Raw genomic sequence first — 12,871 nt, 5'->3', positions numbered from 1 at the left:
AAAGTAGGATTAGGCTGGATAACCTTTTTTTTGGCTGGCACAGACACAATGGGCCGAATGACCACCTTCTGTGCTATAAATTTTCTAAGCTTTATGTCTATACTTAAAACAATCTGAATTACATTTGTACAAAAGGCACTTTCACATTATGTAATTTCAGATTTTACAATTACTTCAAATATCTGGGAACAAATTGTGAAATGATTAGCTGCATAAATGTTCCACTTATCACACGCACACAATGCATTTAAAAAGGCAATCTTACTTGTCAAGGTTTTCTAACAATGACTGACAACAAATGTTCAGGTATCCTGATTCCACTGCATTATGGGAAACATCAAAAACAAAGAGGTAGACAGCAGGTTGAGGAGGTCGCAACTACAAAGAAAACATTATGGACAATTAAAGATATGTGCTGGAAACAATTAAAACTTTAGACTACATGAAATGCTAAAACATTTAAGTTTATTTTGAAACCTTTTCAACTTGATTGCAATGCTGTACCATATACAAAGAATGCAGCTTCATTAATATATATACGGCAATATCTGTAATTTGGTTCTATAGAATGCAGCATTTTACCATATAATCTGAAGAAGCAATGAACTCCACAGTTGCAGTTTGAACCTCTGGTCGTTTGTGTGGTTCGCCATAGGAACGTGTCAAAGGATTATACATAAATTCTTCAGGTACTGAAATTTAAAGTAAAGTGAAAGATTTAATTTTATCTACAAAATTACAATACATGTAGTTATTCTAATTTATGTAATTGGCTCCCCAAATGCGAATAACCTCTTTGGTAAACAGGACTTTACTCTGCACAAATACTGGGAGACTTGAAACGAAATCTAAAAATCACACCAAACTAAAATGCAAAGAGCAGCAGACGCTGTTCCAAGGTCCAGAGCATCTAAAATGCCCTGCTGCAGGGAAGTGGCTTGAATGAGTTATTCAACCCAGAGAAGGGACAAGCCCAAGAAACATGACAAAGTCAAGGATGAAAAAAAGCCATTTTCCCCATCGAAGCTCATTCTTACAATACTCTAACTCTCCCATTGTAGCGTTTAGCCTCTTTCTGTCTTTAAGGTTTTGACTCTATGACCCTCCCTGGCAGATTGTTCTAAACATTTATTACTTTATAAAATTGTTACTCCTAATTGATGTTCCCACTAAGCTGCACAGGTACCACGCAGGCCTTGATAAATAAGGGCTGTGACAAATCACATCCACGCACAAAAAACATTTAAAGAGACTGCACTGTGGAAAAAAAGCACAAAAGCTTAATTTTAAAGGGAATATTGGTCCCAGTATCAGTTTAAATTATATGCCTTTAAATAAAGAGATATCCTCCAGTCCTGCTCTCCTGGCTTACTTTAAAGTAATAATTACAGCATACCCATAATTATGTCATTTAACACACTAGGACTCATTCTGATACAGGTGGAACCAGTCCCAGCAGGACAGCTGCTTCCTGTCCCAGAACTGGTGCCACGGTCCAAGAAATGAAATCCCTCTTTCCCACAACACTCTTTCAGCCATGCATTCACTTTCCTAATCTGTTTATCCCTACTCCAATTAGCAGGTTACCCGTTTAGTAATCCAGAGATAAAAGCCTGGCTCGGGTATAAAATTAAAACCCGACCCGGGCCCAACCTGACAATTGCCAACCCGAACCCGACCCGGCCCAAACCTGACACATGTAGTCGGGTCTGGTCAGGTAGCCACACTTTACTAGAGATTACCACCCATTAGGTCCTGCTTTTTATTTTAGTTCCTAGCTTCTGCTACTCCCTTAGCAGGACCTCCAGATAACCTCACTTGCAACATTGTGCCAAACATTTGGTTGGTTTTTAAAAAAAAACTTGTATACAATGACTGGAGGTAAAAGATCACAGAGCAAACCGAAACTAGGCAGACAAATGGACTCCATTTTGTCAGACAGATAGGCTTACCCCTTTTGTGGCATGTGGAGGATGTGGAATGAAATGTATCCCTCGAGTATTTTAACAGCCCTAAAAAACTTAATTGTAAAATTGAATTTTATCTTCACATGCACAATAACTTAAGATTTTTCATATGTTAACTGAATTATGACAAACCAAGCTGATGAACATCTGCTAACTTACCATCATTGACTCGATAACAAAGATTGCATTTCCACCTCCTTTGATCAAGGAAGGATACAAAAGGGTTAATGTATGTTCTGCAGGATCGGCATCTGACAATAGTGCTGGACGTAATCACAGGCAAATGCTAAATTATCAATGAAACCAAAGTTTAGTATTGAGCAAAAATTCTAACCCTTTTCATCAACCAAAAACACATTTTTGCAATAACTTAAGTAGAAACAGTAAGAGGCAATTCTACACACTGGGCAAGGCTAATAAAATATTAACAGTACCTCCAGAGGGATTCAATGAGTAAAAATTCATACACAAGCAGGTTTGATTACTCAGTGGAACCCATTAGGCACAATAGTTCTCACAATGGGTGGCAGCATTTATACCAACAATTTTAATGCTGATTGATCAACTCATGCAAAGCTGAAGTAAATCAATAAAAAATTATAACGTTCACTGAATGGACTTCAAACATTACAGTGACTCACATGAATATTTAGAAGTAGTGGCTGAAAATCTTTAGAGGACTTGCAAATCTGGGTGGTGGAGGTGCAGCATGCTCCAGTTTAGAAATCCTCTACCCTGAAAAAGCACCAAAAAAACCCCTGCAAATTGCCTGTTTGAACTTTGGCTTTGGGATGCCCCTTCTGCATTATATTCTGGCTCTCCAAGTAAGGAGAATTTAAATTAGTGTTACAAGAGACAGAACTGCCCTATCTGTCTAAAGACAATGAAAAACAATACAAGCTGTTGAAGAGTCACACTCACACCAAGAGGGAGCGTAAAGCTCCACCTCCTTTAATGCTGAGTGGACGATTAAAAAGGACAGAAAATCCAAGGAAAAACTTTTATAACAAAGTTAGCAGTCGGATTTAAGTTTTAGGTCATTGGGGAGAACAAATAACCATAAAAACACTGAAAAAATATAACACTGGTGACAAACAGTTCTTTCTTTTGGGCCTCCTTATCTCGAGAGACAATGGATACGCGCCTGGAGGTGGTCAGTGGTTTGTGAAGCAGCGCCTGGAGTGGCTATAAAGGCCAATTCTAGAGTGAGAGGCTCTTCCACAGGTGCTGCAGAGAAATTTGTTTGTCGGGGCTGTTGCACAGTTGGCTCTCCCCTTGCGCCTCTGTCTTTTTTCCTGTCAACTACTAAGTCTCCTCGACTCGCCACAATTTAGCCCTGTCTTTATGGCTGCCCGCCAGCTCTGGCGAATGCTGGCAACTGACTCCCACGACTTGTGATCAATGTCACACGATTTCATGTCGCGTTTGCAGACGTCTTTATAGCGGAGACATGGACGGCCGGTGGATCTGATACCAGTGGCGAGCTCGCTGTACAATGTGTCTTTGGAGATCCTGCCATCTTCCATGCGGCTCACATGGCCAAGCCATCTCAAGCGCCGCTGACTCAGTAGTGTGTATAAGCTGGGGGTGTTGGCCGCTTCAAGGACGTCTGTGTTGGAGATATAGTCCTGCCACCTGATGCCAAGTATTCTCCGAAGGCAGCGAAGATGGAATGAATTGAGACGTCGCTCTTGGCTGGCATACGTTGTCCAGGCCTCGTTGCCGTAGAGCAAGGTACTGAGGACACAGGCCTGATACACTCGGACTTTTGTGTTCCGTGTCAGTGCGCCATTTTCCCACACTCTCTTGGCCAGTCTGGACATAGCAGTGGAAGCCTGACCCATGCGCTTGTTGATTTCTGCATCTAGAGACAGGTTACTGGTGATAGTTGAGCCTAGGTAGGTGAACTCTTGAACCACTTCCAGAGCGTGGTCGCCAATATTGATGGATGGAGCATTTCTGACGTCCTGCCCCATGATGTTCGTTTTCTTGAGGCTGATGGTTAGGCCAAATTCATTGCAGGCAGCCGCAAACCTGTCAATGAGACTCTGCAGGCACTCTTCAGTGTGAGATGTTAATGCAGCATCGTCAGCAAAGAGGAGTTCTCTGATGAGGACTTTCCGTACTTTGGACTTCACTCTTAGACGGGCAAGGTTGAACAACCTGCCCCCTGATCTTGTGTGGAGGAAAATTCCTTCTTCAGAGGATTTGAACGCATGTGAAAGCAGCAGGGAGAAGAAAATCCCAAACAGTGTAGGTGCGAAAACACAGCCCTGTTTCACACCACTCAGGATAGGAAAGGGCTCTGATGAGGAGCCACCATGTTGAATTGTGCCTTTCATATTGTCATGGAATGAGGTGATGATACTTAGTAGCTTTGGTGGACATCCGATCTTTTCTAGTAGTCTGAAGAGACCACGTCTGCTGACGAGGTCAAAGGCTTTGGTGAGATCAATGAAAGCAATGTAGAGGGGCATCTGTTGTTCACGGCATTTCTCCTGTATCTGACGAAGGGAGAACAGCATGCCAATGGTCGATCTCTCTGCACGAAAGCCACACTGTGCCTCAGGGTAGACGCGCTCGGCCAGCTTCTGGAGCCTGTTCAGAGCGACTCGAGCAAAGACTTTCCCCACTATGCTGAGCAGGGTGATTCCACGGTAGTTGTTGCAGTCACCGCGGTCACCTTTGTTTTTGTAGAGGGTGATGATATTGGCATCGCGCATGTCCTGTGGCACTGCTCCCTCGTCCCAGCACAGGCATAGCAGTTCATGTAGTGCTGAGAGTATAGCAGGCTTGGCACTCTTGATTATTTCAGGGGTAATGCTGTCCTTCCCAGGGGCTTTTCCGCTGGCTAGAGAATCAATGGCATCACTGAGTTCCGATTTGGTTGGCTGTATGTCCAGCTCATCCATGACTGGTCGAGGCTGGGCTGCATTGAGGGCAGTCTCAGTGACAGCATTCTCCCTGGAGTACAGTTTTAGGTAGTGCTCAACCCAGCGGTCCATCTGTTTGCGTTGGTCAGTGATTATGTCCCCTGATTTAGATTTGAGGGGGGGGGGGCGATCTTCTTGATGGTTGGCCCAAGAGCTCTCTTTATGCCATCATACATTCCTCTGATGTTTCCGGTGTACAACAGTACAAACAGTACAACACACAAAAACAATACAATTATATAACGAGATGGGAGCATTAAGTTTCTGCCTTGCACAATGAGCTGCTGTCCCCATAACAGCACTGTTTCCAGCCATTATAATGGCTGTAGAAATTCAAAAAGTATTATTCATTTGTAATAAAAAAAGAGAAGGGAGCTTCTTGCTGGCTTTACTTCAAGTGGTAGGCATACCAAGAAACTAGGTCATCTTAGCCAATGGGTCTTTTTGACTAACCTGGCAAGCAGCAGCTCACTGCTCTCCACTATTGTATAATGAAGGTAGAATTCCGAACACAATGTAGGCTTGTGAAATATTGTTTTTCATACAAGTATTTAGGCAGATACTGACATTTCCCTAACAGGCCTGTTTCCAAAGTCATTTTAATATTTCCATTCTTCTACTTTCTAACATTCTTGTACGTTGTGGAATGAAGGCAAGTATGGTCTGTTGTCAGCACTGACCACAATAAGAGGCAATATGAGTTGAACAGGTCATTACTAGCAGCAGTTCTGTATTGAAGATTTTGAGTACCAATACAGACTTACAGTTGCACTATGAGAGGTAGTAGGGGGTGAAAGAGCACCATTATACACACCAATTAAAAAAGTTGATTACCGTCAGGTCTCTGAAGGGATGCAGTAATAATCCAAGAGGAAGTTTTGCTTTGTTCAGCAAAGCCTGGGTCTGAGGGATATTCATCAGAGTGCACCGGAATAAGCTGAGATAAAAGGAACAGCATCAAAATAATCAAATCAGGCACTACCCCATTACAGAATAAATCCTAGGGTTAAATATTTTACTCAATTTTTCTACTCGATATGCTGCTTCTAGTGATGACTTTTATTTTTAGCATTGCATATGGTAGGCAAAAAGGACTCATTCCATGTGCTTCAACACATACCCGTAATTGAGAAGACAGAATTGGGTATGGGGTAAATTTTACATTTCTCATTGCCTATGCATAAAGGTTCAGCATTAGAGAATGCTTAAAATTTCACCATCATATACTTTGTTTGTGCTCCTCAAGGTGAGGAATGTTAGTGTAGGAGAATGGAACACTTTCCAGTGAGCTTCTAGCGTCAGCATTAATACAATTAGATACAACATAAAGATCCTTCTGTTGTAAAGTCAGCAGCACACTTCTGAATGTACCAGTGCAATATTTTTATTTCACCATACCAGCCTTCCTGTGCTCTTCTTCAGTATGGTAGTCAATTAAGTGGAGTTTTATGTTGTGGCGCCCTACATATTGACAGCGAAGTCAAGGCTGCCTAGACTCATTTCTTGAAGGACCTTATATACATTAAAAACAGTCTGCATTTGATTCAAACCCAGATCCCCAGAGCTGAAGTTCAAACTTTTACCCAGAAAGGAGTTTATTTATTTAGAGATACAGCACTGAAACAGGCCCTTCGGCCCACCGAGTCTGTGCCGACCATCAACCACCCATTTATACTAATCCTACACTAAATCCCATATTCCTACCACATCCCCACCTTCCCTATATCCCCCTACCACCTACCTATACTAGGGGCAATTTATAATGGTCAATTTACCTATCAACCTGCAAGTCTTTGGCTGTGGGAGGAAACCGGAGCACCCGGCGAATACCCACGCAGTCACAGTGAGAACTTGCAAACTCCGCACAGGCAGTACCCAGAATTGAACCCGGGTTGCTGGAGCTGTGAGGCTGTGGTGCTAACCACTGCGCCACTGTACCGCATTAGGTCCAGAATTGGTCAGGAGAGCATTTAAATCACTCTGGTACAAAAAAATTGATTTAACATGAATTTGAAGATTTAGGATATGCTAGACAAGGAGATTCGGTAACCAATGATGGGACAGAAAGAATTATTAATATAGCTTATAACCTGAAATGCTGTGCGTGTGCGCTTATATTCATGACAGAAAGTTCTTAAAAATATGATCTTCTCACATGATTGCAACAACATCCTATTTGAACATGGAGGTTGATGAAAAGGGAATTTTTTTTCCCCTTTCAAAGGAAATATATTTCTAAATTTATAGTTTTGAATGAGATCTTCTATACCTACATGATCTTATGGTCCTGCCCAAAGATCTTTGCTGAGCTCAGGAATCTTGTATGCCAAGATTTAATGATATACAGCAACCGTAATCCCAGCGAGTACAGACCAGAGTTGAGAAACAAGTGCTGGAGCAAACATGTTTCACTACTAAGAGCACATAATGCTGTAGGTAATTAATGACTCACTCAGGGCGGCAGTTAAGCTTTCTCAGTTCTGGACTTAAATTGGATTGAGGACTCAGTATTGGAACAGGTGGAAGAATATTCCGTTCTTGAAGCAGACTGACTTGCTTCAGAGCCTCAGCCTGCCGGTTATTCTGAAAGGTTAGCCCCTCCATGGTTGACGACAGCTGATTAACACTGGAAAAAGGCTGCAATTAGAAAAAAAAATACAGTTTCATCTGATCTTACATTTTATACTTCAGCATCTATTTTTCTATATAAACTAAAGGACAATGTAAAAAAAATAATTGTACACAAGCTCTTTAATATAAATTAATTTTATTTATTGAAATATCGAATCACCTTACTGAAAAACCTGTTGGAATATCTAAACATCCAAAGACATTAAAATTGCCAGTTTGAAGGGGATGCTGCAGCTACAATTCAAAACAACTGCATAGTAAATGAACTAGAATCAAGATTCATGCATAACTGCAAGCGACTTTGATTTTGCAAGAAATTTTCAATATAAATTCAGGTCACTAAAAATTAGTACACAGGATATTCTATTTCAGCAACTAGTTTCAAATAATGATCTTGATATTATGATTAACCATGCCAGATTTGTTCTTCTGATAAGGGTCAGCAAGCCAGAGTCAAGCAGATTATGCAAAATCTGGAATACTTTTGCACTTCAAACCTGGATCTGATTTTCAAAAGTTTTAATAGTAAGCAAATTAATTTATACCATTCAAGTCCAGTATACCGTGAAGATGCATTCCTAGTTTAGATGTGACAAAAGCATGTGCCTGATATTAAACTTCTTTTTTCAGGAGGGGAGAAGACCTTGTTCTAATGCAAATCTGATGCATCTCCACAGACTAGGCTACTTTTAAATCAAATTTTCTAACAAAGAGACAGACCTAGTAAGCTACAGCAACCTGTGTGCCCTAAAGTTGTTTAACAGAAGAATGCAGTAATGCAGATTCTTTATAATTTTCTACTATAGTATTTCCACTTCCTCAACTGCAGCGAAAATACTCGTAACATATATAAAATATTTTACACTTGTGTAGCTTTGTTCAGTTCTAGCAATTGCCCCAGATATCTACCAGAAATTGAGAAATACATCCAAGTCAATAACCAAGACCCCAGGCTGAATTTTCAGACCCCGCCAAGGGTGGGAAGAAAGGTAGACGGGACCCAAAAATACTGGCACCAGCCAATGTGCCAGTTTCCTGACACTGTTGCTGGCGTTGGGCATTTTTGTGGAGATGGGATTGGGGCCGGCAGAGCTACCCATCCCCATGCTGCTTATTAAGGGCTTAATTAAGGTCAATTAAAGGAGGCCAACTGGATTTTCCAATTGGCCTCAAGTTTCCCACACTGGCAGCTGCCTGTTTAGATGCCTGCAAGTGGGCATCCAGCAGCAGGCCAGGTGACCAGAGCCCCAGGAAGGCCTATAGGCTTTCCCTGCCTGCCTAAGTGCGAGAACAGCCACAGGCTGCCCTTTGGTGGGATTCCTCTTCCCCCTCCCCCCACCACAGTGGTGGCCTGGGTGCTATATCTACTTTTTACTTAAAGATTTAAAAAAGATGCAAAGAAGGCACCTCCATGTTGAAGTGCCCTCTCTGTTACTTACCATCGATTACAGCCTGCTGCTCCCCTCAAGCTGGAAGGCCTCCGATTGGCCCTCCAGCTTTCGAGAGCCTGCCCACCACCCTTAATTGGACACAGCACCTGTCTCATGACTAATTAATGGGATGCCCTTGTGAAAATCCTAGGTCTGTGACTGCTCCCCCCGGGGGCAGGTTTGGGACCTGGAAACAGCACCGGCATCTGTTTCTTGTCCCCAGAGGGAAAATCTAGTCCTCATCTCTAACGAATCATAAAGTGAGCAGGCTTCTCACCCTCAAGAATCTCTCAGAATTTACAACACAGAAACAGATCATTCAGCCCAAAAGGTCAGTGCCAATGTTGATGTTTCCTCCTACCTTACTTCATCTCATCCTATCAATATATATCCTTCTATTCTTTCCTCCCTCATGTACCTATTTAGCTTCCCCTTACATGTAGCTATAATACATGCTTTCCTGCATCCATTAACTTACAAAATGCTAGAGTAAGTAACAGGCATATGCAAAATTGTGGGTAAATAACTGATCACAACTTTTGAATATAACTGCAATTCCACAAAAGGTGAAGAACGATATCCTTACAAAAATATTCCCACTTTGACAGAAAGTACGAAAGATCCCCCGCCTTTTCCCCGCCTCTTCTTCACCACCAGCAACCCCCCAGCATACCCTGAGGCTTTTTTTCCCAGGGTGGGTTGGGGGGCAGGTGAGGAACGTTAAGAGGAGGCTGCATTGAGATAATTTTCAACTGCATCGAGATAATTTTCAACTGCATCAAAAGACTAAGACAAAAAAAAGCCAACCTGAGTAAACTGCTGAGATCCTGGAGAATATGCTGGGCTAGTGGGCTGTCCCACAGAATGTGAAGGAGTAACTACGTTCTGGTAGGCTGGTTGAAGAGTTGGATATGCGTAACCAAATGGTTTAGTACTCATCAATGGACGTGGGGCAGAAGGAGCAGGAACTGTGGTGGCTGAAGATGTTGAGTCTGCAAACATTGAAGCATAGAACTTAAACTACAATAAGATATAAAGAAAGAACTTGCATTTATATAATGCCTTTCATGATTTTGAGGATATCCCAAAGCATTTCAATGCCAATAAACTACACCTGAGGTATGGTTGTAATGCAACAAAATACGCCAGCTAATTTGTGCACAGCATGGTCTCACTTACAGCAATGAGATAATGACAAGATAATGTAGATTTAGTGGTGTTTGTTGAGGGATAACCAGGACACTACATGTGACCAACTAACGGTGAAAGGTTTGCTATATTCAGTTTTATTTGAAAAGTTATCACACCTAAATCTGCAGAAAATGTGAGGAAGTATGGGCCATAAATGTTCAGTACCAATATTTGGCATGAATGATTTAGATAAGGATGTAAATAGAACCATTTTTAAAAACAGATTACATGAAAATGTGCACGAGCAAGTAATTTAAATCAATAGGCTTCAGGCTAATATAATCAAGGTAGAGGTATGGACCTATGACAGACATGTTGGAGTTTAAAGTGAACAATGAGCCGCAGGCAACGGCTGTTGATAGGAAGGAGGATGGGTGCAAAGAAAATAGACTAGATCAGATGTGGAGCCAAGTTAAGACTCTTTGTTTTTTTAAAATCTTTGCTATGCTATGGACAATGAAGTGGGGAATTGTTGTGGCTGAAAGGGAGGTGAATTTTACTTTCCTGCTACTTTACCATTTCACAGTTTCTATGCTAAATGTAACCAATCAGAAAACTGGGGCATAAACCTACAATGAAAGCTTTGATTTGAAAATTAATGGATTCCTTGGCAAACATGCAAACAGCCCTCATATAGCTATATGTACAAGAGAATGCTGCCATTCATTTGTATGTATACATGTGGAGAACATCTAGTTTATAACACACCACGTGCAGTTTAATAGGAAAGCTTTTCCTATTTATTTCTACTTTCGTCCATTTTATGTACATTAAGAATATTAACAGTAATAGGACCTCAATCTGAAAGGTTTATAGAACCATAGAAAAAGTACAGAACAGAAGGAGACCATTTAGTCCATCGTGTCCACGCCGGCCGAAAAAACTAGTCGCCCAAACTAATCCCACCTTCCAGTACCTGGTTCATAGCCTTGCAGGTTACAGCACTTCAGGTACATGTCCAGGTACCTCTGAAAAGAACTGAGGGTTTCTGCCTCCATCACCATTCCTAGCAGCGAATTCCAGGAACCCACCACCCTCTGGTGAACAGATTTCTCCTCATGTCCCCTCTAATCCTTCTATCAATCACCTTAAATCTGTGTCCCCTGGTAACTGATCTCCCCGCCGGGGGAAACAGGTCCTTCCTGTCTACTCTATCTAGGCCCCTCATAACTTTGTACACCTCAATCAAGTCACCCCTCAGCCTCCTCAGTTCCAATCTTTCTTCATTGCTGCAATCTTCAAGCTCTGGCAACATTCTTGTAAATCTCCTCTGTACTCTCTCCAGAGCAATTGCATCCTTTTTGTAATGTGGTGACCAGAACTGCACACAAAACCCCAGCTGTGGTCTAACCTGTGTTTTATACAGTTCCAGCATCACATCCCTGCTTTTGTACCCTATACCTCGGCCAATAAAGGAAGCAATCCATATGCCTTCTTCACACTCTATCTACTTGTCCTGCCACCTTCAGGGAGCTGTACACACGCGCTCCAAGGTCTCTCACCTCTTCTACCCCTCTCAATATCCTCCCACTTATTGTGTATTCTCTCGCTTTATTTGCCCTCCCCAAATGCAATACCTCAACTTCTCTGCACTGAATTCCATTTGCCATTGTTCCGACCACTCAACCAAACTCATTCTGGAGTCCACGGCTTTCCTCCTCATTATTAATTACACGGCTAATTTTTGTGTCATCAGCAAATTTCCCAATCATGCCTCCCATATTTAAATCCAAATCATTATTAAATACCATAAACAGCAAGGGACCCAACACCGAGTCCTGTGGAACACCACTGGAAATAGCTTTCCATTTGCAAAAACATACATTGAGTACGACCATTTGTTTTCTGTCCCTGAGCCAATTCTGGATCCAACCTGCCACCTTGCCCTGTATTCCATGGGCTTTCATGTTAATGACCAGTCTGCCATGCGGGACCTTGTCAAATGCCTTACTAAAATCCATGTAAACCACATCCACTGCACTACCCTCATCAATCCTCCTTGTTACTTCCTCAAAACACTCAATTAAGTTAGTAAGACATGACCTTCCCCTAACAAATCCATGCTGACTATCCCTGATTAATTAATTTATTTACCATCTTTTTTTTTACCGTAACTGCCTTTCACGAGACGTCTCAAAGCACTTTACAACTAATGAAGTCCATTTTTTGATGTGTAGTCACTGCTGTAATGTAGGAAATGTACTGTGCAGATGTGCAATGTATCTTTGTAAAATTTAATTGGTATTGGGTCCACACAAATGACTAAAGACGCATTTCTCATTCTACAGAGCAAAGCGATTCAGACTAACCAAATGATTTTTAAGATAATCATAGCTATATACAGATGCATTAAGTTGAAAATATTCTCTCTCTTAGACCATTTAAACAACAATACTTATGATATTTTCATAAACATACGTATATCCATCCCTATCTATTAAACCTTGGAGGAAAGGAGAGGGAACTGAATTGTCAGTTACACACTGTTTTAACCTAGAATTTCCAACCTCCTTCCGAGGTATTGACTCATGCTGGAGAAAGGTTCCCTGGGTGGCGCATCCTCTTTTCTGACCAAGTAGCAATTCTTCACTTGCAAGCAGCGTGCCAAGGAATGCATCACAGCTGAGCCCCAATCCTGGCCTCCTCCAACTTCCAAGCATGAGCTCTTGTCAACAGGAACCATTGAAAAGTGATCAGGAGAAAGCCTGTTTTTTTTTCA

The 12,871-nt window shown here is 41.7% G+C and overlaps 1 protein-coding gene across 5 annotated transcripts in view; it reads right to left on the bottom strand.

The window, feature by feature from the left end:
- Positions 1 to 12,871, bottom strand: part of LOC137374384 (protein transport protein Sec24B-like) — a 139,146-nt gene that overhangs the window by 55,257 nt on the left and 71,018 nt on the right. For all 5 annotated transcript variants that reach the window (XM_068040399.1, XM_068040426.1, XM_068040436.1 and 2 more), the window contains 6 exons: positions 9,769 to 9,953; positions 7,353 to 7,537; positions 5,735 to 5,837; positions 2,127 to 2,253; positions 583 to 692; positions 266 to 378 (listed from right to left, as the gene is read on the bottom strand). In XM_068040399.1, coding sequence (XP_067896500.1) covers positions 266 to 378; positions 583 to 692; positions 2,127 to 2,253; positions 5,735 to 5,837; positions 7,353 to 7,537; positions 9,769 to 9,953 — 823 coding nt within the window. The remainder of the gene's footprint in view (positions 1 to 265; positions 379 to 582; positions 693 to 2,126; positions 2,254 to 5,734; positions 5,838 to 7,352; positions 7,538 to 9,768; positions 9,954 to 12,871) is intronic.

Source organism: Heterodontus francisci, chromosome 1 (assembly GCF_036365525.1).
Source record: "Heterodontus francisci isolate sHetFra1 chromosome 1, sHetFra1.hap1, whole genome shotgun sequence".
In the NCBI taxonomy this organism is placed as follows: Eukaryota; Metazoa; Chordata; class Chondrichthyes; order Heterodontiformes; family Heterodontidae; genus Heterodontus; species Heterodontus francisci.
Note: the sequence above shows the minus strand (reverse complement) of the source record. Positions and strands in the feature narration are given on the sequence as shown.